Source organism: Adiantum capillus-veneris, chromosome 10 (assembly GCF_014529385.1).
Source record: "Adiantum capillus-veneris isolate H3 chromosome 10, ASM1452938v2, whole genome shotgun sequence".
NCBI classification, from domain to species: Eukaryota; Viridiplantae; Streptophyta; class Polypodiopsida; order Polypodiales; family Pteridaceae; genus Adiantum; species Adiantum capillus-veneris.
In genome coordinates this window covers 19,975,589-19,999,529 of record NC_140940.1, presented here as the reverse complement: position 1 = coordinate 19,999,529, position 23,941 = coordinate 19,975,589, and the positions used below count along the sequence as shown (strand labels likewise).

Sequence of the window (23,941 nt, the reverse complement as noted above, 5' to 3'; positions counted from 1 at the left end):
TATGTGACATAATCAGTAATGTTGCATATAGGCTGAAATTGCCTGACAGTTGGAAGATTCACAATGCGTTTCATGTGAGTCTTCTCAGACTCTATGTGGGTGATGTGCCAGAAGATATGCCAGCTGAAGATCAGCCGGAAGTCGAGGAACTAGACGAGATCTTGGTCCCGGAAAATATTTTGGCACACAAAGAAAGGAAAGTGAAAGGCAAGGTTGCTAGGCGTTACTTGGTAAAGTTCAGAAACTATCCACCAATGGATGCTAAGTGGATGGAAGAAGGTGAACTTGCAGAGTCACCAACTGTGTTATCACTTTACCTGGAAGCCTTCGATTTGCAACCTACCTTGACCCCTTGAGTTTCAAAGCTACATGGATTGTCAGTGTGACAATGGCTTCTGAAACAAATGATGTACATGGTATTTAAAGTGAGCTCAAATCAAATACCTGTTACATGAATGTTAGAGCTGTACAGATTGTCAGTTTGGCAATTGCTCTTATGGAATGTCCAAAAGTTTGGTTAGTGCTATAGAAGTGAGTATTTCTTGTCAGTTTGTCAAGGATACAGTGATTTCAAGAAAGTGGCTGCCTTGCGGACCTTTGAAGCCTCTGTAAAGTTTCCCCCTGCATAGGCCTTGTCAAACTGCTGGAGGAATGAAAGAGCCTTCTTCCTGTCATCAAACCCTGTAAAGGTCGTGAATGTCACACCTTTGCCACCTTCTTTGTACGGAGTTGGCCTCTCCAGCGGCGTTAAATTGTCATATGGAAGTGACTGAAACATGGGAACACTATTAGGGTTCATCTGTGTTCCTTGGCCGCTATTAACTTGACCTGGAAATGCCATATTTGGCTGCTGATTTGTAATTCCAGCCATACCAAAATTTGCATGTGGCATCCCAAATTGGCCCTGAGTGCTTTGAAACCCTGGTAGCATGCCTGTGACACCATACATGGGGTTAGGCATCATCGTTTGAGCACCCCCAAACACTGTTCCTGGCGTATAAAACTGATTTACAGGTGCATGACCAGCCATGCTCTGGAATACGGATCCACCTCCAAAATAGCCAGGGTGTACTGAAGGTGGTGGGAAGACCTATTGCATAGCCTGTAGGTTGCTTCCCTGCCCATTAGAACTAGCTATAGGCTGCTGAAAGGTGGCGGGCTGAACTGTACAGCCTGAAAGACTGGCATCTCAGCCACCTGTTCTTGCACCTTAGGCATAGGTTGTGGAGACTGCATGTTCTCCGTCAAGTGTACAGGTGTTTCCATTGACTGTGCGGTATGAATCACCTGTGCTCGAGCCTTAACAGGCTTTTGAATATGATCCAGTGACCCTACTTGCTGAGACGGAACAGGAGGTTGCAGAAAGGCTAAAAACCTCGGATTCTGCATTACTTGTGTGAACATAGCCACAGCAATAGCCAACTGGGTCCTGAATATATCGTTATCTGTCTGTGGTGGTCTTGAGGACTCACCCACTTCATGTGTCTGTTGACCTTGTGAAGAGGAAACCTCTTCAGTCACATCATCTGGTCTGTCAGCCATAATTGCAATTCCTTGTGTCTGGTCTACGATCCCCTGTGTCTTCAAGCCCAAAACTGACCAAGGCTCACTTCTATGGGAAAAAGTGATTTAATCCCGTCGATGGAACCATGAAACCGGCCTGTTCAATCCAAAAAGGGCGGTAGACTTTACTTTAAACCTTGATTTAGCTTTCACCCATTATTAGTCGTCTATTTTACCTGTACTTTCAAGACACAACAAAGGGGAGAGGGATACAGGCTGCTAGATTGCACCTGTATGAGTAGACAGACACCAGATTGGCCCCTAACTTAGGCGCCCCTTTCGGTATTTCTTTATTGTTCAAAAGAGGGAATAAACGCTGAGGTTCCCTACAAGCTGCCCCGCACAAACTCGGCTGAATTTCCACTGTTCCAGCCCGATTTCGGCAGCATAACTGTACTAGAACCCTTCACAGTCAGTATTCCCACGCATTGAATGACTTTCCCGACGCATACGGGCACTTTGCAAAACCTGGCGAGAATCTGCAGCACGCTGAATTCTCTGTTTTCAGCCCTGAAAATGCGCCAGATCACCTGTACAACGGTCCCCTTGCGTCCCCGAACCTCCTGGGGGTATTAGGGTCCGTTTAGGGCCAAAACCCTAAACCTGCAAAAATACACAGCAGGCTGTAATTTGCTGTTTCGGGCTCCGTTTCGCGTGCCGGTCGCATCCGTAGCAAGTCCTCGAGCTCCCGCACCTGTAGGGCTACTTGCCCTTTGAATCGGACGAGATTTCTGGCATGAAACCTCTCCGAATTCACATGTACCTGCGGGGGGATTAGCCGCTAGCTAATCCAGTACCTGTGCAAGAGGCTCTTGCCTCGGCAATCGCGCATGAACCCACACAACTGTACATTGGTCCAATGAAGAGCCCACTAGAGGGGCATAACATACTGCCAAAGGGGAGAGAGAGGGCAGTGCGTAGCGTGCAGGGCATCACTCCTGGCACCGCACTGTGCATAAGAGGGAAAGCAAGCACTCCATAGCTCTTAACCTATGACAGAGACTTGCAAAATGAGCCTCCCAGCTATAAATCACGTTTTTGCCTTCTCTATAAGTAGTAAACTGGCCTCAGAGTGCCAAGTGTCACTCATTTGTGCATTTTCCCGCTTTAGACCCTCGGGTCTAAAAATATCTCACCTGCAGCCTCTGTTGACTTGGCCACAGAGTAACAAAATGATCCCCATGTCAAACTGCACGTAATGACGCGAAGACATTTTCAGGTCCCAAAATAGCAGTTCCCTAAATTTTAGGAGATGCTGCCATTGTATCTTTCTAGGTCATCCGACCCTCTTTGTACACTGCGGCCACATCCAGAACTGAAATGTAGCCTCTGTAGCAAAGGATTCCACTTTGGCTAGTCAATGACCCCACTTGGCTAACCATAGTCCTTGTCCAACCTTAGTGCTCTCTTGCCCTCAGGCCTGGACTCCCTCTAGACAGTTCCACACTAGCTATGCAATGCAGGGCAGTTAGATTTCCCGAGGGGTGTTTCCAAAAAGTGAAAGTAAATAGATAATAAGAAAGAAATCAACAAAAAGGATAGATAGTAGTCACACGCTGGTGACAGGTTGGCTCTGTTCTTCAGTGGCTTGACACGTCAACACTTTGTGACATGTATCTCTTTCAGCGTAAGGTGCAACGGATGTGAATGTTGAACTTTGCTCAAGATGAGTGCTCTGAACTATGCTCAAGGTTCCTTTTACTTACGGAAGGGAGAGACTTCCGTTCCTTTAGTGAGAGAGTGCAATGGACACAAACAAAGTGATGAACACTGTGAATGAAGGTGTTGAGACTGAGAGATAGAGAGAGAAGAATACGACACCAGAATGTTGTCAAAACCCTCCTCCGAAGGCCCCACTCTCTATGGAGAGAGCGGTTTACTATTGATTGCACAAATCTCTACAATGCTTGGACTTGCCGACGAAGTCGACGACGATGAGGACGACGACGAGACGGGCTGAAATCTGCAAATCTTTATCTGTTGAATTCTGACTCTATGTCAGTGACGATGTCGATGGCGACGATGCGACGAGGACCCGCTGAAAATGTAGATGCTGAAATCTGCGTTTTCCGGGCTGAAACTGCAGACGCTCATTGATTTGACCGTGCGGCGAGGATTTTATGCGGGAAGGTGAGATATGCGAGGTTTGGGACTTCTACTGGGGAGTGTCTATGCTGAAAACTGAAACGTTGATGCTTCTGATGATCTTGTCGCGATGAATCTGCAAAACGCTAGGGGCTGATCTGCAAATCAAAAAACGCTAGGGTTGAATTTGGGGCTGCTGCAAAAACGCTAGGCTTCTACTGTCCTGCTGTCGCCGGGTTGGCCTGCAATTGCAAAACGCTGGACTGGTTCTGCACTTGAAGAAAAACGATGGCTGTTCTTGGCTGAAAACGCGGAGTCTTCTTGCCGGGGGTGTCTTGCTTGAGAAATTGCACTGTGGATGTCAGGTCCCTGCTGCCTCTTCTGCCAGATTATGCTAGCACTGGGTTTTCTTATATACTTGGCTATTAAAATTGCCCTACCTAGTTCCCAGCAAAAGTCACTTAAAAATAATAAGTGAAAATTGGGGGTAAAAAAGGGAAAATAGGTCTATGCACTGTAAAAATGCTCCTGATGGAAATCTGATGATCATGTTGTGTGCAACCAGAGGATATGCATCTACTCTGAGTGTCTGGACATGCACAGTCTGCGAACAAACTCACGAAAGTGCCAGAACACTTCCTAAGCTAGGTTAACTGAACAGAAATGAACCCTTGTCATCAAGTAGCTTGTCCACGTACACATAGGGTTAGATGTGCACGTGACATTCAGTTCAATTGTTTTGAAGCGTCTAAAGTCTGTTCAGACTATTCTTTTCTAGGCACGTGGTGTTGTCCTGTTACACCAAGCTCTTGCACCACCACCTTGGCCTCAACCATTGGAATTCACCTCATCCCACCATGTTTGCACATCGAGACATCTTCAAGAGGTACTAGGTTGAGAGGATGCCAAATTCGCAAAGAGAGTAGATCTTCACATGTGCCACGTGGACACGCTTCTGCCATAGTCTAGCATGAGTCTTAGCTTAGGACTGAGCCTGGCACCTTTTGATGACGACACCTTGACATCGTCATCGCAGATCCCTACCTTGACGACACCTCGACATCGTCATCGCAGATCCCTACCTTGACGACACCTTCGTCATCGTCGTCGCAGTCCCGGAGTCCGGACTTGACGACGACACCATCGTCGTCATTGTCACAGTCACCATCGTCGTCGTCGTCGTCGTCGACATCATCGTCTCCGACACAGAACCATCGTCAACTTCATTGTCATCAACAAAGATCCTTAGTACCTCGTCGTCGACTTCATCATCTTCGATATAGACCTCGTCGTCGACCTCCCCGTCTTCGACATAGAACCCGCAATACCCGTCGTTGGCATCATCGTCTTAGACATAGAACCTCAATATCCCTTCAGTACCTCAGTACCCAGTACCACAGCATCAGTACCCCTTAGCATCAGCATCCAGTCATTGTAGTAGCATTTGTGCAAGAATAAAGAAAGTACTTGCTCTGGCAACATAGCAAGGGAGCCCTTGAGGGTTGGGACCCAACATCCTTGTGTCGTCTCTTTTCTCTCTCTCATCATCTCTCTTTTGTTCAGTTCAGTTCAGTTCAGTTCTTTCAAGTGAAGTAAAGTGTCCCTTATGTTTGTTTGAGGAGTACTAGATCCGAGCAAAATCCTTATTCTCTTCCGCTGCACCTGACATTGGTATTAGAGCTTTGGCAGTGTTCTGTATCACTCAAGGAAAGAACCACAAGAATCACAAGAATTTTTTTGTGCTTGTTGCGGTTGCACGAACCCAAGTTCGCTTGGGCATGTCGATTCCTAATCGTGTTTTTGAAGAGTGACAGGAATCCCAGGAAAGAAGGGCTTGTCTAGCCTCCCCTTGTGCCTCTTTTCACTCATTGAGAGCGGACCGTGCACTTAGCGGCCGGCCAATCGACGGGAGGTGGAAAAAAGCAACCTTGGTGTGAGCGCAAGGCCGCCAAGGGGCGCGCCCGCGGAAAAGGGCAAAACTCGGGTGAAGAGAAGATCCTTCTCAAACACAGATTGCAAGCGAAAGAAGAACTCAAGAACCTCAAGACCCTCAAGAACCCAAGTTCCTCGTGAACTAAAGATCATAGTGCATGGTCATCACCCGTAGCAGAATGGATACTTCGCATGCAAGTGATGAGCATGAGAGGCGACGAAGAGTTTTCCCCACCAAGAGATTTTTCCGACCCTCCCCCTTCTCCATCTACGCCACGAGTTGTACCAACTTCCATGGAGGTGATGGTCAAGTCAATGATGGAGATGATGGCACAACTAGAAAGAAAAGAAATACAACAAGAAGCGACTCGCATTGCCTTGGAACGAGAGCGCAAAGAACGCACCGAAAGAATTTCCATACAACAAGAAACGACTCGCATTGCCTTGGAACGCGAGCGCGATGAACGAAAAGAAAGGAAAGCACAAAGACGAGCAATCTGAAGAAAGACGAGCGGCCTTGGAGGCCGAGCGTGAGGCTCAAAGAGAACTCCGCACTCAAGAATTGGTTCGATAAGTACTTGCCTCTAAGTCCGAACCAGCCAAAGATCGTGGAAGTTCCTCAAGTGGCACAAGCCACGATGCGGATTCCAACAATCCAGTCAAAGAAGTTGACTTTCAATAAGTATGATGGTAAGATGGATGCTCGGTTATTCATTCTTGGTTGCATCAATTTAATGCTTATTTTGCGACAACTAAGAAGACAAGAAATAGCAAAGTTTTGACGACAGCTATGTACCTTGCCGGTGATGCCATTAATTGGTACCACGCATGGCAAGAGGCACAGTTAGCCGTGCACCTAGAGGAAGCCGACCAATTCACGTCCCTTTCTTTCAATTGGGCTGATTCCCAAGACAAGCTCAAGGCGCGGTTTATGCCACCTCAGTACCTCGCACGATTGAAGGACGATTGGCGCGCTCTCAAGCAAAAATGGTATGCCGGTTATGTCTTTTTCTAATCGTGTTTTGCAGCTAGGTACCCAACTACGCAAGTCGGATGATGAACGCAAAGAGGCATTCCTTTATGGATTGGACGAGTATATCAAGTACGATGTTGAGGTGCTCGATCCAATCGATCTCAACAAGGAGGTAGCGATTGCTCTCGCACAGAAGATGAAGCACAACAAGGGAAAGCCTAAGGAGAACAAGACTTCCACAAGTACCTCTCAAACTTCTCAGAACCCTCAGAACGGTAAGAACGGTAAGAACGGTAAAAACGGTAACTCTTCTAACCAATCTTCCAATAGTCTCTCAGAAAAGAATCCTTCCAATGAACCTAAGGGTAAGGCTAACACAATTGCTAAACCTAAGCTCGCTCCAGATGAAAAGGTAGCACAAGAAATTTTAGGAGGATACATCACGTCGGAAGAGCAAAGCACTTGTTCTAAGGAAGGAGGTCGTTTTCATTGTCACATTAAGGGTTACATAAAAAGAACGTGTCCCTAAGCTTGAATCGAATGAATCTAAAGAATCCACAGAACCCACTTTCTCTGTCAATGCAATTAATGATAACAAGAGTGTGCCCCAAGTTTCTCCTTACCACTTGACTGAACTAAACCCTGGTCATGCTTATGATCATGTTGTGTGCAACCAGAGGATATCCATCTACACTGAGTGTCTGGACATGCACAGTCTGCGAACAAACTCACAAAAGTGCCATAACACTTCTAAATCTAGACTGACTGGACTGATAGAACCCTTGTCGTGATGTAGCTTTGTCCACGGACACATAGGGTTGGATGTGTCATGAAACCGGCCCGTAGGGCGGTAGGCGTTGGCTTTCACCCGAAATTCTTTACTTTAAGCAAACACACTGAGCACTTTGCAAAGGAGACCTGTAACGGGAATTAACACTTAATCACACACACGGCTCGGAAGCTAGAATGCTCCGAGCAGACGCCGACAACCTGTAGGCCCCAAAATTGGCGCCCCTTTCAGTATTTCTTTATTCTTTAGGAGGGTAAAGTACAAAGAAGAGTCCTGGGAATCCTTTGACTGTATCCCACTAGATACCGCCTATTTTGGCCAAATTTCGGCAGCATAACAACCCCAAAACTTGCACGAAACCAATTCCCCTGCTGGAACTCGCTTCTAATGGCGTATACCCTCTGATTCCTGTCCAAAAACAGTAAATTCAGCACGCTGTATTTACTGGTTTTTGCCCTGTTTTCAGCCCCAAATAGTCCCCTAACTGTCCTCTGCCAGTGGGGCACGATTCCCAATGATCCTGGCGTCCGTGTGGCTGAAAAACAGTAAAATTACAGCGCATACACAGCGCTGATTTTGCACCTGTACGGTGAGGTTATGACCCTCACCAGTGCCTGCTTTGGAGCAGCAGCTAGCTACCCCTGTTCCTGCTCAAGGAGGCTCTTGCCTCAGCACAAAAGCATGAACCCACACAACTGTACATCAGTCAAATGAGTAGCCCTCTTGTGGGGCATCACATAACTGCACGTAGGGGAGAGAGAGAGCAGTGTGTAGTGTGCAGGGCATCACTCCTAGCACCACACTGTACATGAGAGGGAAAGGAAGCACTCCATAGCTCTTAACCTGTGACAAAAACTGAAATGAGGCCTCTCCCAGCATAAAATTCAGCGCCACTTCTTCTGCAAGAGGAAAGTGCATGAGAATTCGACACTTGGCGCATTTACAAGCATTTGCCCGTTTCGGGTTCGCCTCTTAAAAATATCCTGACCGGTTGCCCAGTTGACTTCGCGGCAGAGTTATAAAATGTTCCCCTAGTCATACCGGAGGTAATGACGCGAACACATTTCACGGCCCAAAATAGCAGTTCCCTAAATTTTAGGAGATGCTTCCGTTGGGCTTCCACTGGTCTTCTAACCATCTATCCTCATTGGGACCGCATCCAAAAGTGCAATGTGGCCCAACTGTCGGATACTTTTTGTTGGTAGTCCCACCTTGACTTTACGCCTTAATTGAGTTCGCTTCCTAGTATCCACCAACTTGCTAAGTGTGACGGGGGGACCTTTATGATCTTGCTCTGAGCCTAGACATCCTCTTACCATACGAATTCGAGAGCCAACCACTTCCCGTCTGCGGGTGAATCTACCGTTCACATTGGCCATGCAATGTCAGACCGTTTGCTACTTCAAAAAGAGGGTCTCAAAACAAATAAAAATAAACCCCATTGGAAAGAAACCAACCACCAAGGTTAGCAGTAGCCACATCCTTGTGACATGGTTAATAACTGCCACGTCCCCGTGACATACCCCCCTCTTGAAATCGCAAACGTCCTCGATTGCATACCATAAATACACGCCATTGATGATCTTGTGCTATTAACACTCTTTTATCATCGCATGTATCCGCAAGAAAGGTCGTAACATACATAGATACAAATGACTTAATGAGACCTTCATACTTTTGCCATTTCCATCTATGGCACTGAATTCATATGTACATTTGATGAACTAGCTCTATCATTACCCCTCCTTTGCACATGTTGGGTTGGGGCATAAGTAGGCTGTAACCCAAAGGCTTCAAGGTAAAGCTGCAATACATTTGGTGACTCTAACAGTTCATGATCTTCCATCCACTTTGCATCCATAGGCGGATAGTTCTTGAACTTCACCAAATAGCGTCTTGCAACTTGTCCTTTAACTTTTCTGTCCTTATGTGCCAAAACTTGCTCAGGTACCAGGATCTCATCAAGTTCCTCAACTTCTTGCTGATCCTCAACTGGCATATCTTCTGGCACATGACCCACGAAGGGTCTTAGAAGACTCACGTGAAACGCATTATGAATCTTCCACGCATCAGGCAATTTCAGCCTGTAAGACACATCGCTGATCTTGTCAAGCACTTGAAAAGGCCCATAGTAACGCATGCTGAGCTTAGGAAACAGCCGTTCCTTGCCCTTCATCTTCTTTAACCTTGCCTTTTCGAACCTTAGCAGAACCCAATCACCAAGTGATAACAGCAATTCACGACGGTGACGATCAGCAGCCTTTTTCTGCTTTGCCTGAGTCTTCTCCAAGGCAACTTTAATTTTCTTATACATCTCATCCATGTTCTCAACATATCGATCTGCCTCAAAGATCTTGTCCTTTGTATGCAAAATGGGAGGAACCTTTTTGCCGCCTTCAACAATCTCAAAAGGTGCCTTGCCAGTAGACGAATGCACCGTATTATTGTACGCATACTCAAGCATAGGCAAATACTGTTCCCACTTGCCCTTATTATCTGACACATAGCATTTCAGCAGATCTAACACAGTAGAATTAGCCTCTTCTGACTGTCCATCAGTTTGTGGATGAAACGAAAACGAGAACTTGAGCGTAGTACCCATGTTCTCAAACAATCCTCTCCAGAACAAACTGGTCATGCGAGGATCACGATCACTGATAATTGATTGTGGCATACCATGGTACTTAAACACATTGTACATGAACAAGCGTGCCATTTGATCAGATTTTATCTTCTTCCTGACAGGGATAAAATGGGCTTGCTTGCTGAACCTGCAGATAATGGTCCATATACCATCATTCCCTATTGGCGTCCTTGGAAGATCAAAGATAAAGTCCATAGCAATGCTTTCCCATGGCTTATCCGGAATCGGCAGTGGTTGTAACAACCCTGGTGCCTTTTGCGTGTCAAACTTAACCTTTTGGCAAACTATGCATGCTCGCACAAAGGCATCCACATCTCTCCTCAAAGTAGGCCAATAGAAGAATGTCTCTACCGCTTTAATTGTTGCATCAATGCCACGATGCCCTGCATACGGTGGGACATGACTCTCTTCCATGACCTTATGTCACAATGGCCTAGTGACACAAAGTCTGCTATGCATCATCATAAAACCATCTCTAAGGAGGTAGTGCTCGTGATGTTGCCCCTCTTGTAACTGTTCAAAGATCCTTGCAAAATCTTCATCAGCAGTATATTGTTCCTTCATGTCATCTAACTCATGATGATAAGGAATTGACACAGCTGAAATTTGTGGCTTTCTTGATAACGCATCAGCCACAACATTCTTCTTGCCTTCCACATGCATAATCTGGAAGTGGAACATGGAAAGAATGTTTGCCCATCGCATATGCTTTTCGGATAACTTTGACTGTGTCAAGCGGTATCGCAAGGTCTGATGATCTGTTTGGACAACAAAATCAGCACCTAAGAGGTAGTGCTTCCAGCTAGAAAGCGCATGAATCACGGCCAAGAGCTCTTTCTCATAGACTTGCATAGTCCTCTCTGGCCCTTGCAAAATTCGGCTTTCATAAGCTACTACCCGTCCATCTTGCATTAGCACTGCTCCGATGCTACTGCCACACGCGTCACACTGGACCACAAATGACTTCCTGAGATCTGGCAAAACAATAACTGGATCTGAAGTCAACTTTTCCTTTAAGAGACTAAAAGCTGAAATCTCTTTTTGGGTCCATCTGAAAGTGACCTCTTTCTTTTGCAATGCGTAAAGAGGCGATGCTATCTTTGCAAAATTTCTGATAAACCGTCTATAGTAGGAACACAATCCCAAGAAGCTTCTGACATCGTGCACAGTCTTCAAGTCTGGCCATGTCTTGATAGCTTCGACCTTTGCGGGATCCATTCTAACACCATCCTTTGAGACTATGTGGCCCAGAAAGTGGATCTCTTCGAGGAAGAATTCACTTTTCTTAGGATTGACAAGTAACCTGTGACTGCGCAGCTCTTCGAACACAATGGTCAAGTGACGCCTATGCTCCTCTTCATTCTTCGAATACACTATCATGTCATCGAAGAACGTTCCAACAAACTGTTGATGCGAGCGGAAAATCCGGTCCATCATTCTGTTGAACGTGGCAGGAGCATTTGTTAGCCCAAACGGCATCACTAGAAACTCATAAAGACCAAATGTCGTTCTAAACGCAATCTTGTGCACATCCTCTGGCCTTATACGAATCTGATGGTACCCACTCTTAAGGTCTATCCTGCTGAAAATTGCAGCACCCTCTAAACGATCGAGAATATCATCAATGCGAGGAATAGGAAACCTATTCTTGATGGTATTTTTATTCAACGCACGGTAATCAATACACATGCGCCATGAGCCATCCTTCTTCTGCACTAGGAGCACTGGGGAGCAAAAGGGTGAAGAACTAGGCTGAATCAGCCCCTTCTCTAATAACTCCTCAACCTGGCCCATAATCTCTTTCTGCTGCGCCGCACTAACCCTGTAGGGAGGCCTATTTGGTGGGCTACACCCTGGCACCAAATCTATCCGATGGTCCTCAGGTCTCTCTGGCGGCAATTGCGACGGTAATGAATCAGAAAAACAGTCACTAAACTTTTGCAAAAATGCTGACCTTTCTTTATCTAACACAGATAAATTTGACTGATCACTATCTGAGACATCACGTGCAAAAATCAAGTACACAGAAAGATGATTCTTTATTACAGAAGTGATAGCAGAAGCAGATACAATAGGGACTGACTCTCCTTTAAGCTTAACATCCAAGATGTGAGTTTTGCCCCTATGCTGTACAGTGATCTTTTTGTTGTAGGCATCCAAGACTCCATGCACTCGGAGCATCCACGGGATCCCCAACAAGGCGTCACAACCTTCCAACGGCATGATGTAAAACTCTTCAGTGTCCACATACGACTGAATATGCAGACGCAGTTTTCCAATGATGGGAGTAACACACTCTGAGTGGCCAGGACATGCCAACCCTGCCTCTGCTGTGTACCCCATCTCTTCAGCTCTGATGCCCAGCTTCATAGCTAACTCTGGTGAGATGAAGTTGGCTTTGGCACCTGGATCAAAAAAGATGAGTGCCGTCTGATCCCTAACTTTACCCCATGCCCTACATAACTCACTGGCATCTGTGATGGGCATGTCACCCACCATGTCTGGCACTAAACCTGCCGTGGGTTTTGGCTTCTTGCCTTTCTGGTCTTCTTTATCCTCTAAGTCAGCTCGCCTTTTCCTTTGTGGACAATTGATAGAAAAGTGACCAGGCTGCTCGCATATAAAGCATTTGTTCTCAGCCATTAGGACCTTCTTTTCCTCGAGCGACTTGCGCACAAAAGGCTTCCTTTTCTGTTTCTTTGCCTGCGCTCCAAAAGTCCCGGCTGAATCCTTGTCTTTGATGGCCTTTTCTGACCCCTGTGACGCATCAGGAGCCATTTTCACAAAGGGATTCTTCGCTGAATTTTTCTTTTGCTGCCCTCCTTTGTCACTGCTCGGAAATCCACTGTCCTCTCCTTTCAACAAGGCAAGACCAGTGTTCGCAACTTCCATAAGCTGAGTAAGGGTAGCCACTCTGTTCTTTGTACAGTATTCGCGAAGCCCTTTAGGCAGCCCACAACAGTACTTCTCTATCTGCTTTGTCAATGGCACAAATCTGTAGGAGGTCATTGAGAGTAATGCTTTACAAAACCTCCTATTGTACTCCAGCAAGCTCTTGCACGAAGCTGCCGTAAGCTGGTGCCAATCTGTCAGGACATCGGCTTCAAATTCATTTGATAGCCAAGCAGATGCAAACATTCGCTTGAAGTAAACCCAAGTGGCAGGTGTCTGTCCTTGCATTAACAATGTCATCCACCATGTAAGCGCATTGTCCTTTAAGAAAGTGGCAGCTTTCCTGACCTTCGAGGCCTCTGTAAAATTCCCTCCCGCATAAGCTGTATCAAACTGCTGGAGGAAAGTGAGTGCCTTTGTCTTGTCCTCGAAACCACTGAAGGTACTGAACTTTACCGCTGCACCACCTTCTTTGTAAGCCTTCGGCTTCTCTAGTGCCCCCAAATTGTCATACGGAATGGTCTGCAACATGGGCACTGTACTAGGCATCATCGGCACGTGTTGGCCATTCACATTTTGCGTCAGAGGTGCGATATCTGGCTCCTGTCCAGAAAAACCAGCCATGCCAAAATGACCCTGTGGCACCCCAAACTGACCCTGGTTGGAGTGGAAACCTTGCTGCATGCCGATACTACCATACATGGGGTTTGGCATGATGCCTTGCATACCCCCGAACACTGTTCCTGGCATGTACGGCTGACTTCCAAACGCATAACCAGCCATACTTTGGAACACTGATCCACCCCCGAAATACCCAGGATGTACCGTGGGTGGTGGAAAAACTGAATGCATAGCTTGGTATCCAGCTCCCTGTCCATTCAAGACAGCATGCTGGCTCTGAAAGGTGACGGGCTGAACTGGCATAACCTGTGGAATAGACGTTCTAGCCACCTGTTCAAGCACGGGAGGAACCTGCTTTGGAGCCCCAGACTCCGCAACATGCGAGTGTTCCCTTTCCTCCTGCGTCACATGAAGTACCTGGGCTTGAGCATCAACAAGCTCCGTACGCGGCGTAGGTCGCCTATTTTGCTGTTGCACTGGTGGCACTTGCAAGAATTCCATAAATCTCGGATTCTGCACCAGCTGCGAAAAGACATTCACCGCGGCAACTAACTAAGTCTTGAACGCATCATCCTCAAGTTGCCCTGTCATAAAGCCCTGTACTACTGGAGGGACATTCACGTTGACAGGAGGTACAGACTGACGTGGCCGTGAGCTCTGGCCAATCTCAAAAACCATAGGAATCTCCTGCCTGTCCTTTGAAGAGGAACCCTCTTCCATAATTCCCTTCCCCTTGTCGGCCATAGTGTAATCCCCGTGTTCCTGCACTCTGTGTCTTTATCCCAAAACAATCCAAGCTCACTCTTAAAGGAAAAAGTGATTGATATCCCGGCGACGGAACTATGAAACCGGCCCGTACGGCGGTAGGCGTTGGCTTTCACCCGAAATTCTTTACTTTAAGCACACACACTGAGCACTTTGCAAAAGAGACCTGTAACGGGAATTAACACTTAATCACACACACGGCTCGGAAGCTAGAATGCTCCGAGCAGACGCCGACAACCTGTAGGCCCCAAAATTGGCGCCCCTTTCGGTATTTCTTTATTCTTTAGGAGGGTAAAGTACAAAGAAGAGTCCTGGGAATCCTTTGGTTGTATCCCACTAGATACCGCCTGTTTTGGCCAAATTTCGGTAGCATAATAGCCCCAAAACTTGCGCGAAACCAATTCCCCTGCTGGAACTCGCTTCTACTGGAGTATACCCTCTGATTCCTGTCCAAAAACAGTAAATTCAGCACGCTGTATTTACTGGTTTTTGCCCTGTTTTCAGCCCCAAACAGTCCTCTAACTGTCCTCTGCCAGTGGGGCATGATTCCCAATGGTCCTGGCGTCCGTATGGCTGAAAAACAGTAAACTTACAGCGCATACACAGCGCTGATTTTGCACCTGTACGGTGAGGTTATGACCCTCACCACTGCCTGCTTTGGAGCAGCACCTAGCTACCCCTGTTCCTGCTCAAGGAGACTCTTGCCTCAGCACAAAAGCATGAACCCACACAACTGTACATCAGTCAAATGAGTAGCCCTCTTGTGGGGCATCACATAACTGCACGTAGGGGAGAGAGAGAGCAGTGTGTAGTGTGTAGGGCATCACTCCTAGCACCACACTGTACATGAGAGGGAAAGGAAGCACTCCATAGCTCTTAACATGTGACAAAAACAGAAATGAGGCCTCTCCCACCATAAAATTCAGCGCCACTTCTTCTGCAAGAGGAAAGTGCATGAAAATTCGACACTTGGCGCATTTACAAGCATTTGCCCGTTTCGGGTTCGCCGCTTAAAAATATCCTGACCGGTTGCCCAGTTGATTTCGCGGCAGAGTTATAAAATGTTCCCCTAGTCATACCGGAGGTAATGACGCGAACACATTTCACGGCCCAAAATAGCAGTTCCCTAACTTTTAGGAGATGCTTCCGTTGGGCTTCCACTCGTCTTCTGACCATCTATCCTCATTGGGACCGCATCCAAAAGTGCAATGTGGCCCAACTGTCGGATACTTTTTGTCGGTAGTCCCACCTTGACTTTACGCCTTAATTGAGTTCGCTTCCTAGTATCCACCAACTTGCTAAGTGCGACGGGGGGACCTTTATGATCTTGCTCTGAGCCTAGACATCCTCTTACCATACGAATTCCAGTGCCAACCACTTCTCGTCTGCGGGTGAATCTATCGTTCACATTGGCCATGCAATGTCCGACCGTTTGCTACTTCAAAAAGAGGGTCTCAAAACAAATAAAAATACACCGCATTGGAAAGAAACCAACAACCAAGGTTAGCAGTAGCCACATCCTTGTGACATGGTTAATAACTGCCACGTCCCCGTGACATGTCATGTGACATCCCCTCCTTTTCAAAATGAGGTACTGGTACCGAACTGTATGGCGTCGAAGGAGATCGCCAATAGCATCCGGAATCCTGGAAGGGACTCTTCGCCGGCCCACTCTGATGTGTGGGTCGTGCAGTACTTGAACTTCATAAAGGTCTACAACGCTTGCTTCTTTGGGCCGCGCCGAAAGCGACAAAGTCTTCTGAGTCTCCTGCAATGCTTCAACTTCGTCAAGAGTCATGCTTCTTTCTCCTTCAAGAATCTCCATGGCTACAAATTCCTGAAACCACTTCCAACACAAAAACATGAACATACCCATTCCATGTAAAGTGAGTGGAAAAAATCTTGTCTTCCTCAAAGACTGTGCATGCAATGTAGATGAATAAAGATAAGGAGTGCCAAACCGTTCACCACACACACGCAAACAATGAGATCTAATCTTGTCTTTCTAACCTAAATCAATCAACTGTGGCAATTCACAACGGAAATGCCCATGCTTGGTGCTCGTACTTTCATGTGCTCTATCTACAACTGTCATGCCAAGGAAGAAACATAGAATGTAAATTCCTTGAATGCAAAACATTTCATCTTTTCATGAGAAATCCGCATACATTCGTGCTCATTCATGAGCGGAACGTGCTCAACGTACACTATGTCATGCCTAGGAAAAGGGATCACATAAAGACGCTGACGAAAATACAGGGAACGATCACGAATGAAACACTTGAACAATGCGTACGTACTAATCATGCGAACACATAATACTTCCTGTGAGGGTTCTTTGGACCTAGGCTCGAGAGCCAAGATCGGTTCTTCTTGAAGGGGTGCTTTGGACCTAGACTCGAGAGCCAAGATCGATCCTTCGTGATTGATCGAATCTACGAGGTTAGCTTCGCTAGAAAAAGCATCAACTAACTCATCCGCCTTGTGAACAATCACATCATCTTCATGCAAATCATCATGCTTGTCATTATCATGCAATTCATCATGCTTATCATTGTCATTCAAATCATCATGCTTATCATAATCATGCAAATCATGTATGTCATGCTTGGAAGAAGAAGAGACGGAGAGAGTCTCCTTTTCTCGAATCTCTTGCATCTGTGCCTACACTTGAGAAAAGAGTTGCAACATCTTTTACATGTGTTGGTCGTTCATTGCTTTCCTTGCTTTGTTCTCGAGATCCATTTCTGCTTTTCTTTCTTCGTGCTCACGCGCTATGGCTGCCATTCTTTCTTCGTATTCACGGTCTATGGCTGCCCTTCTTTCTGCTGTTCTTGCTTTGCACTCGCGCTACAAGGCGACCCATTGCGCTTCTCATTCTATCCTCCTATCCATAATCATCTCATCGGAAGCCTCCATAGGAGTTAGTACAATCCTAGTCGTAGATGGGGAAGGGGGAGGGTTGGAAAAACCTCCTGGTGGGGAAAACTCTTCTTCGCCACTCCCATGCTCACCAGAAGTATCCATTCCGCTTCGGGTGATGACCATCCACTGAAGTCTTGGCTTCTAAAGTTCGAGGAACTTGGATTCTCGTGGGTCTTGGGTTCTTGGGTCTTGAGGTTCTTCTTTAGCTTGCAATCTGTGTTAGAGAAGGATCTTCTCTTCACCCGAGTTCTGCTCTTTTCTGTGGACACCCCCCTTGGCGGCCTTGCGCTCACACCAAGGTTGCTTTTTCCCACCTCACGTCGATTGGCCGGCCGCTAAGTGCACGGTCCACTCTCGATGAGTGAAAAGAGGCAAAGGGGAGGCTGGACGAGCCCTTCTTTCTTGGGTTTCCTGTCGCTCTTCAAAAACACGATTAGGAATCGACACGCCCAAGTGAACTTGGGTTCGTGCGACCGCAACAAGCAAAAAAATTCTTGTGATTCTTGTGGTTCTTTCCTTGAGTGATACAGAACACTGTCAAAGCTCTGATACCAATGTAAGGTGCAGCGGATATGAATGTTTGAACTTTGCCCAAGATGAGTGCTCCGAACTGTGCTCAAGGGTTCCTTTTACTTACGGAAGAGAGAGCCTTCCATTCCTTTAGTGAGAGAGTGCAATGGACACAAACAAAGTGGTGAACACTGTGAATGAAGGTGCATGAGACTGAGAGATAGAGAGATAGAGAGAGAAGAGAATACGACACCAGAGACGTTGTAAAACCCTCCTCCGAAGACCCCACTCCCTATGGCGAGAGCGGTCTACTTATGATTGCAACAAATCTCTACAATGCTTGGACTTGCCGACGAAATCGACGACGATGAGGACGACGACAAGACGGGCTGAAATCTGAGAATGCTAAGGGCTGAAATCTGCAAATCTTTATCTGCTGAATTCTGACTCTATGTCGATGACGACGGTGTTTTCTGGGCTGAAACTGTAAACCTTGTGGAAACTGACCGTGCAAGAGAGCCTTCCGTTCCTTTAGTGAGAGAGTGCAATGGACACAAACAAAGTGGTGAACACTGTGAATGAAGGTGCATGAGACTGAGAGATAGAGAGATAGAGAGAGAAGAGAATACGACACCAGAGACGTTGTAAAACCCTCCTCCGAAGACCCCACTCCCTATGGCGAGAGCGGTCTACTTATGATTGCAACAAATCTCTACAATGCTTGGACTTGCCGACGAAATCGACGACGATGAGGACGACGACAAGACGGGCTGAAATCTGAGAATGCTAAGGGCTGAAATCTGCAAATCTTTATCTGCTGAATTCTGACTCTATGTCGATGACGACGGTGTTTTCTGGGCTGAAACTGTAAACCTTGTGGAAACTGACCGTGCAGGCGAGAATCTGCTGCGGGAAGGTGAGATCTGCGAGGTTCGAGACTTGATCTGCGATGTCAAAGGGCTGAAAATTGAAAATGCTGATGGTTTCTTGATGTTCCGTCGCGGTGAATCTGCAAAACGCTGGGGCTGATCTGCAAATCAAAAACGCTAGGGCTGAAAATGGCTCTGCTGTCGCCAAATGTCCTGCAAATGCAAAACGCTAGGCTTCTTGTTGAGTCTTCTGCCGCCAGGGATCTGCAAGAGCAAAAACGCTGGCTGATCTGGTCCAAAAACGCTAGGTGGTTGCTGTGGAGCAAAAACACTAGGGCTTGGGGTTCTGCTGAGAAGTTGCCTGTTGAGCGAGTGCTCCTGCTGCCTCTTCTGCCAATTAGTGCTAGCCTAGGTTTGCTTATATACGAACTTACTCAATTTGCCCTACCTACTTTCCAACAAAAGTCACTTAAGAATAATAAGTGAAAAATGTCAAAAATAGGGAAAATAGGCTAAATGCACTGGAAAATTCCCCTGAAGGATTCTGATGGATTCTGATGGGAATGCTTATGATCATGCTATGTGCAACCAAAGGATATGCATCTACACTAACTGTCTGGACATGCACGGTCTGCGAACAGACTCACAAAGTGCAAGAACACTTCTAAATCTAGACTGACAGGACTGACTGAACCCTTGTCGTGTTGTAGCTTGTTGTCCACGGACACATAGGGTTGGATGTGTCACGTGACACGTTGAGAGGATGCCATTGATGCCAAATTCGCAAAGAGAGTAGATAGAAAAACTAGAGTAGATAGAGTAGAAGTAGATTGAGAGTAGATAGAGAGCTTGAACTTTGAGGCCTTGATGCTTGAGGGAGTAGATTCTAGATACTAGATAGAGAGTAGATAGATCATATACATCAAGCCTTGGGAGACCAGAGGGAGCTTGAGAGCTTGCAAGAGTAGAGGGAGGGAGCAAGTGAGGCTTGAGGCTTGAGCTAAAGCAATGAGCATAGGACTCGTCCCTCAAGAGTGGAGAGCTTGAAGGTTGAGCTTGAGTCTTGAGTATTGCACATGCCATAATGCATTGAGGAGGCCGCCTTTTAAAGGCCTCCGAAACACCACCTAAAAGAGCCCCTTGGCCTTGTGTAAAAGAGCCCCAAAAAATTGACCATTTATAGCCCATGTGATTTGAATTTAAAAAAAAAACTGCCCGTTTGGCCGTTCCTAACCGGCTCCCATTTCGGGACGGCGACGGGCGTTCTGAATGAAGCAGCGGATTTCGGCTCTGCCAAGCCGTCTAGCTCCGTCCTTGGCCGTTCCCCCGTTCCCCGACCCTCTATTTCTATGGAGAGGTCATCAAGGTAGAGGTCATCTAGTGTGCACGCACAAATGGTCGTAGCATAAGCAGTCTTTTATGCCAAGTGCCCAAGGCAAAAACCATCGAGGGCATGCCACATCTTTATTGGACACCCTTGCATAGTTGCATATGCAACTTGTTATCAGCATGGAGGGCCTTTCCTAGTGATCTCTCTCTCACACATTCTCGCGGCATTGCAAGTGTTCTCATGTGGCACTCCACACAAACACGAGGTTACTTTACTTCACTTGAAAAGAGAAATTGAGTTGAACACAATGATGGACCCTCAAGGGCCCCCTTGCTCTCTTGCCAGAGCAAGTACTTGTTTTATTACTTGCACAAAATGCTGACACAATAATGCTAAATGAGGAAATGTTGAGATGCTAATGGGTACTTGATGCAGATGCTTGGTATTGCTAGGATGTTGACGGGTACTGTTGTGGATGCTTGGTACTTGAGAGGCTAAGTACTGGGTATTGTGGGTACTTTGGTGCTTGGTATTGCAGGGTACCCTGGTTACTGAAGGTACTTAGGTGCCAAGGACACGGAGGTCCTGGTGATCCTACGCTAAGCTAGGCAGGAGCCAAGCCAAAACGCAAGGGATGCTAGATGTTGAGGTACTGCGTTGACGACGACGATGAGGGGTACTTGTGTTGCAGTGCTGCTGAGGTACTAATGGGTACTGCTTGAGATGCTTGGTATTGCGACGACGACAATGACGGCGACAACGAGGCTGTGGGCTGATCTGTTATCGCCGGGGGCGGCGATGGGCTGAAAACTGAAAACGCTGAAGATGAAGATGAAGATGGCTGAAATCTGAAAACGCTGGTGGTAATGCGGCAAGGACTGCAGCTGCGACGAGGCTATGCTGAAACGCTGAGGGCTGCTGAAGAAAACACTGATTGATGGTTGCCCAAGCGCTGGTACTGCTGAGAGGCTCATCTACTACTCCTTTGCCTTCTATTGGCGCCCAAAGAGATTCTTTTATAGGTCCTTTAGACATTTGCCCTACCTACTTTTAATAAATATTATGTCAAAGTCAGTTGTTAATAAAAGACTTAAGTGACCGTTCATATGCTTATGTGCTTAAGTGACTTAATTGTACAAGTGAGGGTATGCAACTATGACCGGCCTGGACATGCACGTCCTGCTAGAGGCTCACAAGGGTGCCAGGCTAGATCCTAAGCTAAGACTGACACTAGACTGAAGCAGAAGCATGTCCACGGTGATGCAAGTGAAGTGCGCACGCGACACTAACAACATCCAATTGCCATAGGCTATCAACGGCAATCTGTCATTCATCAGTGCTAATTACAGACTAGGTTCACATCATCAAATAGAGCACCACTATTTCAAAGGCTTCCATTGAATCTATCTTCAAAAACAATAATGGTTGATCTCAATATTAAGCAAGTCGGGCGCTGATCCAAAGTCTGGTCTTGGGAGGTCAACAATATCAAGCAAGCAATACACATATAGAAAGCTTGTTGGAAAATTCAAGCCATTCATGATCTCAGGTGTCCTATCTCTATCTACCTCTATAATCTCTCTTATTGAATCTCAATCGTGATAGTGTGTGTTTCTATCGATATAGTCTCATACAGACTTCTCTCTCTTTCTGGTGCAACTCTCTCTGCATATATCTCTCTCCCTTCTCTATAACACCTCATAGTTTCACCTGCCATAGTTATGAGTTTAACATAAAGCACTCTTAAAATGACAAGCCTACTAGAAGTAATCAGTCCTTGAAAGAACACTTTTCTATCCTCTAGAGTTACCAATCTAGTGTTAGGAGATCACACTTCGTGTAGATCTCAAACGAGCTAACACCAATTCAGTTAAAAAATATCGTGGCAGAGCTAGCCAAAGTTAAAGAGGAAGATTGAATGGGAAATTCGGGAGGAAAGGGTATTGCACGAGATTTTATTAAGCTATCACCAAAGTGGTGCGATTTCCTTCAATTGTGAAACCGTGACACTGATTATCTCTACGTATCAGATCGTGATACTCTTTTTACAACTGACAGCTCATCAGGTTGAGCTTTTGAGCCACTTTAAAACAGAGAGTGGCATTCCCCTCCAATGTCATAGGACACCGCTGCCAATTCCCTCTCACAGAGCTGGCATATCCGATCCTCTATCCTAGTTCATTTTTCTTTACTGCCAATCTTGGCACTCCATTGAAACATTGTATATGATTGGTCCCATAGGTCAACTTCATCCTCCCTAGGAAGTTAAGAATATATTTCTTTCCTTTCATTTTTTAATTCTCTCTAGAAAATAATCACAATACCGTGCACTGATATACAGAATGGCAGTGGATATGTTGCTTCAATAGAAGATGACTCAAAAAGATATTCAAGTCAAAGGCAATCCAACAGCATTAAGCAGAACATAAAGTGAGTAAATCTTACTGTGTCCCAGATTTGAAGCTTGATTGGTTTGTTATCTATAGTTATCATTCGAGCCCCGAACTCCACACCTATCGTCAAATCGTGCACAGGTTGAAATCGCTTGTCGGTAAATTGCAATAGCAGGCATGATTTTCCCACCCCTGCAGTGTCAAGTCTTTTTCAGCATCGAGTCGCGAGATGGACATCAGCAAAACATATCCATTAATCAAAGCTTTGTGAAGCATCACCCACAGCAAGTACGACAAAGACACACAAATCAATACAGTAAAGAGAACACACTCTTACCAGTGTCACCAATGATAATATATTTGAAGAGATACGCGTACGACATTCCGGCTGCAGCAATGAAAGCAAAAGACAAGACTTGTGTCAAAACACGCTCTCTCACGAACCCACATACCGAAATGTGGTAGCATGTAAATTCAGAATCCACACAACAGCATGAAACTCAAAAAAGACTAGTGCCAATTGTCATCCACATACTCAGAACGCGGAGACAAAAAAACAAATAAAGCGACCTTTGAGCAGAACCAGATCACCTGTCTGCCTCGCAACGAAGCTGCTGACGTTTCGATTTCTTGCGCAATGGATAGAAGGAGCAGCGTGGTAGAGGAAGGAAGAGCGAGCGAGAAAGAGAGACAGAGAGATAAAAAGGTTACTTCTTTCTGTATCTGCTATTTTGAGTCGGCCCCGAAGGTGAACAATATCATTCACCACAATATAAATAATCACAAGTCGGAACAACTGTCCGAGCCGCCAAGTTTGGTTTTTATTGGATGCATGTGCGTGCTACCCGTTTTGGGAAAAAATTTGCGGATGGAATCTTGTGTGGATGCCTCGAGCAACCAGACGCCGATGCATGCATGTGGGGGGCAAGGTCGTCCCGTACGCCTGAGCAGCGAGGCTGCGGTGTCACCCTGAGCAAGAGGCGGCAGCGCTTGAGATGGAGAAGGGGTTGGGAGGGGGTTGAATGTATTTTTTTTAAATGACAGGTTTCAAGTTTGAAGCACTGATAGTGCCTTGCTCAAGTGGTTAGCGCAACGAATGGGACTTGATTCTGTCCGAGTTCAAATCCACAAAAGGGTCCTAAGTTTTGTTGCTTCGTGTGCGTCAGAGAAAGCCAAGAAAGGCATCCGCGTAGATTCACGTGCAATATAATATCGAAGCTGCCAGTAGGGGCTTCCAGCTAAGGGAAATTCGAAAAATCCCTCATTAGGAAGGGTATAATCGATCTGAGGTGTGTGAGGGGAGATAGCTCAAGCAGAAGGCCGGGCGGGGGGGAGGGGCGCAAACGAGAGACGGGAGAGGGGAGAGGGGAGCCAAAGGTGTGGTGGGGGGGGGGGGTGCAGAAGTTCCGCAAGCGACAGGCGAAGGAGGGAGAGGCAAATGTTTTTCTTTTCAGCACACGATCGTGCATGGGCTTGTCATTTACAACAGCTTTGATAGAGTAGAGTTCTCTACACTCCCGTGTTCAAATCCTCCTTAGAGGTTGAGTGTCGACGAGTATGAGTTCCAAAGACATAAGATAAGATTCGGAAGAATCTTGGAAGAACTGAATAAAGTAGAGTGTGAGCCAGTAGTATATATTGGACGCATG

The 23,941-nt window shown here is 46.4% G+C and overlaps 1 protein-coding gene across 1 annotated transcript in view; it reads right to left on the bottom strand.

The window, feature by feature from the left end:
• LOC147448521 (ras-related protein RABB1c) overlaps window positions 1-23,043 on the bottom strand; it is a 75,955-nt gene extending 52,912 nt beyond the window's left edge. The window contains exons 1-3 of the mRNA XM_086521091.1: window positions 22,884-23,043; window positions 22,630-22,680; window positions 22,345-22,484 (exon numbers count right to left, since the gene is read on the bottom strand). Coding sequence (XP_086377217.1) covers window positions 22,345-22,484; window positions 22,630-22,675 — 186 coding nt within the window. The 5' untranslated portion in view covers window positions 22,676-22,680; window positions 22,884-23,043. The remainder of the gene's footprint in view (window positions 1-22,344; window positions 22,485-22,629; window positions 22,681-22,883) is intronic.
• Between the last annotated feature and the right edge of the window lie 898 nt (window positions 23,044-23,941).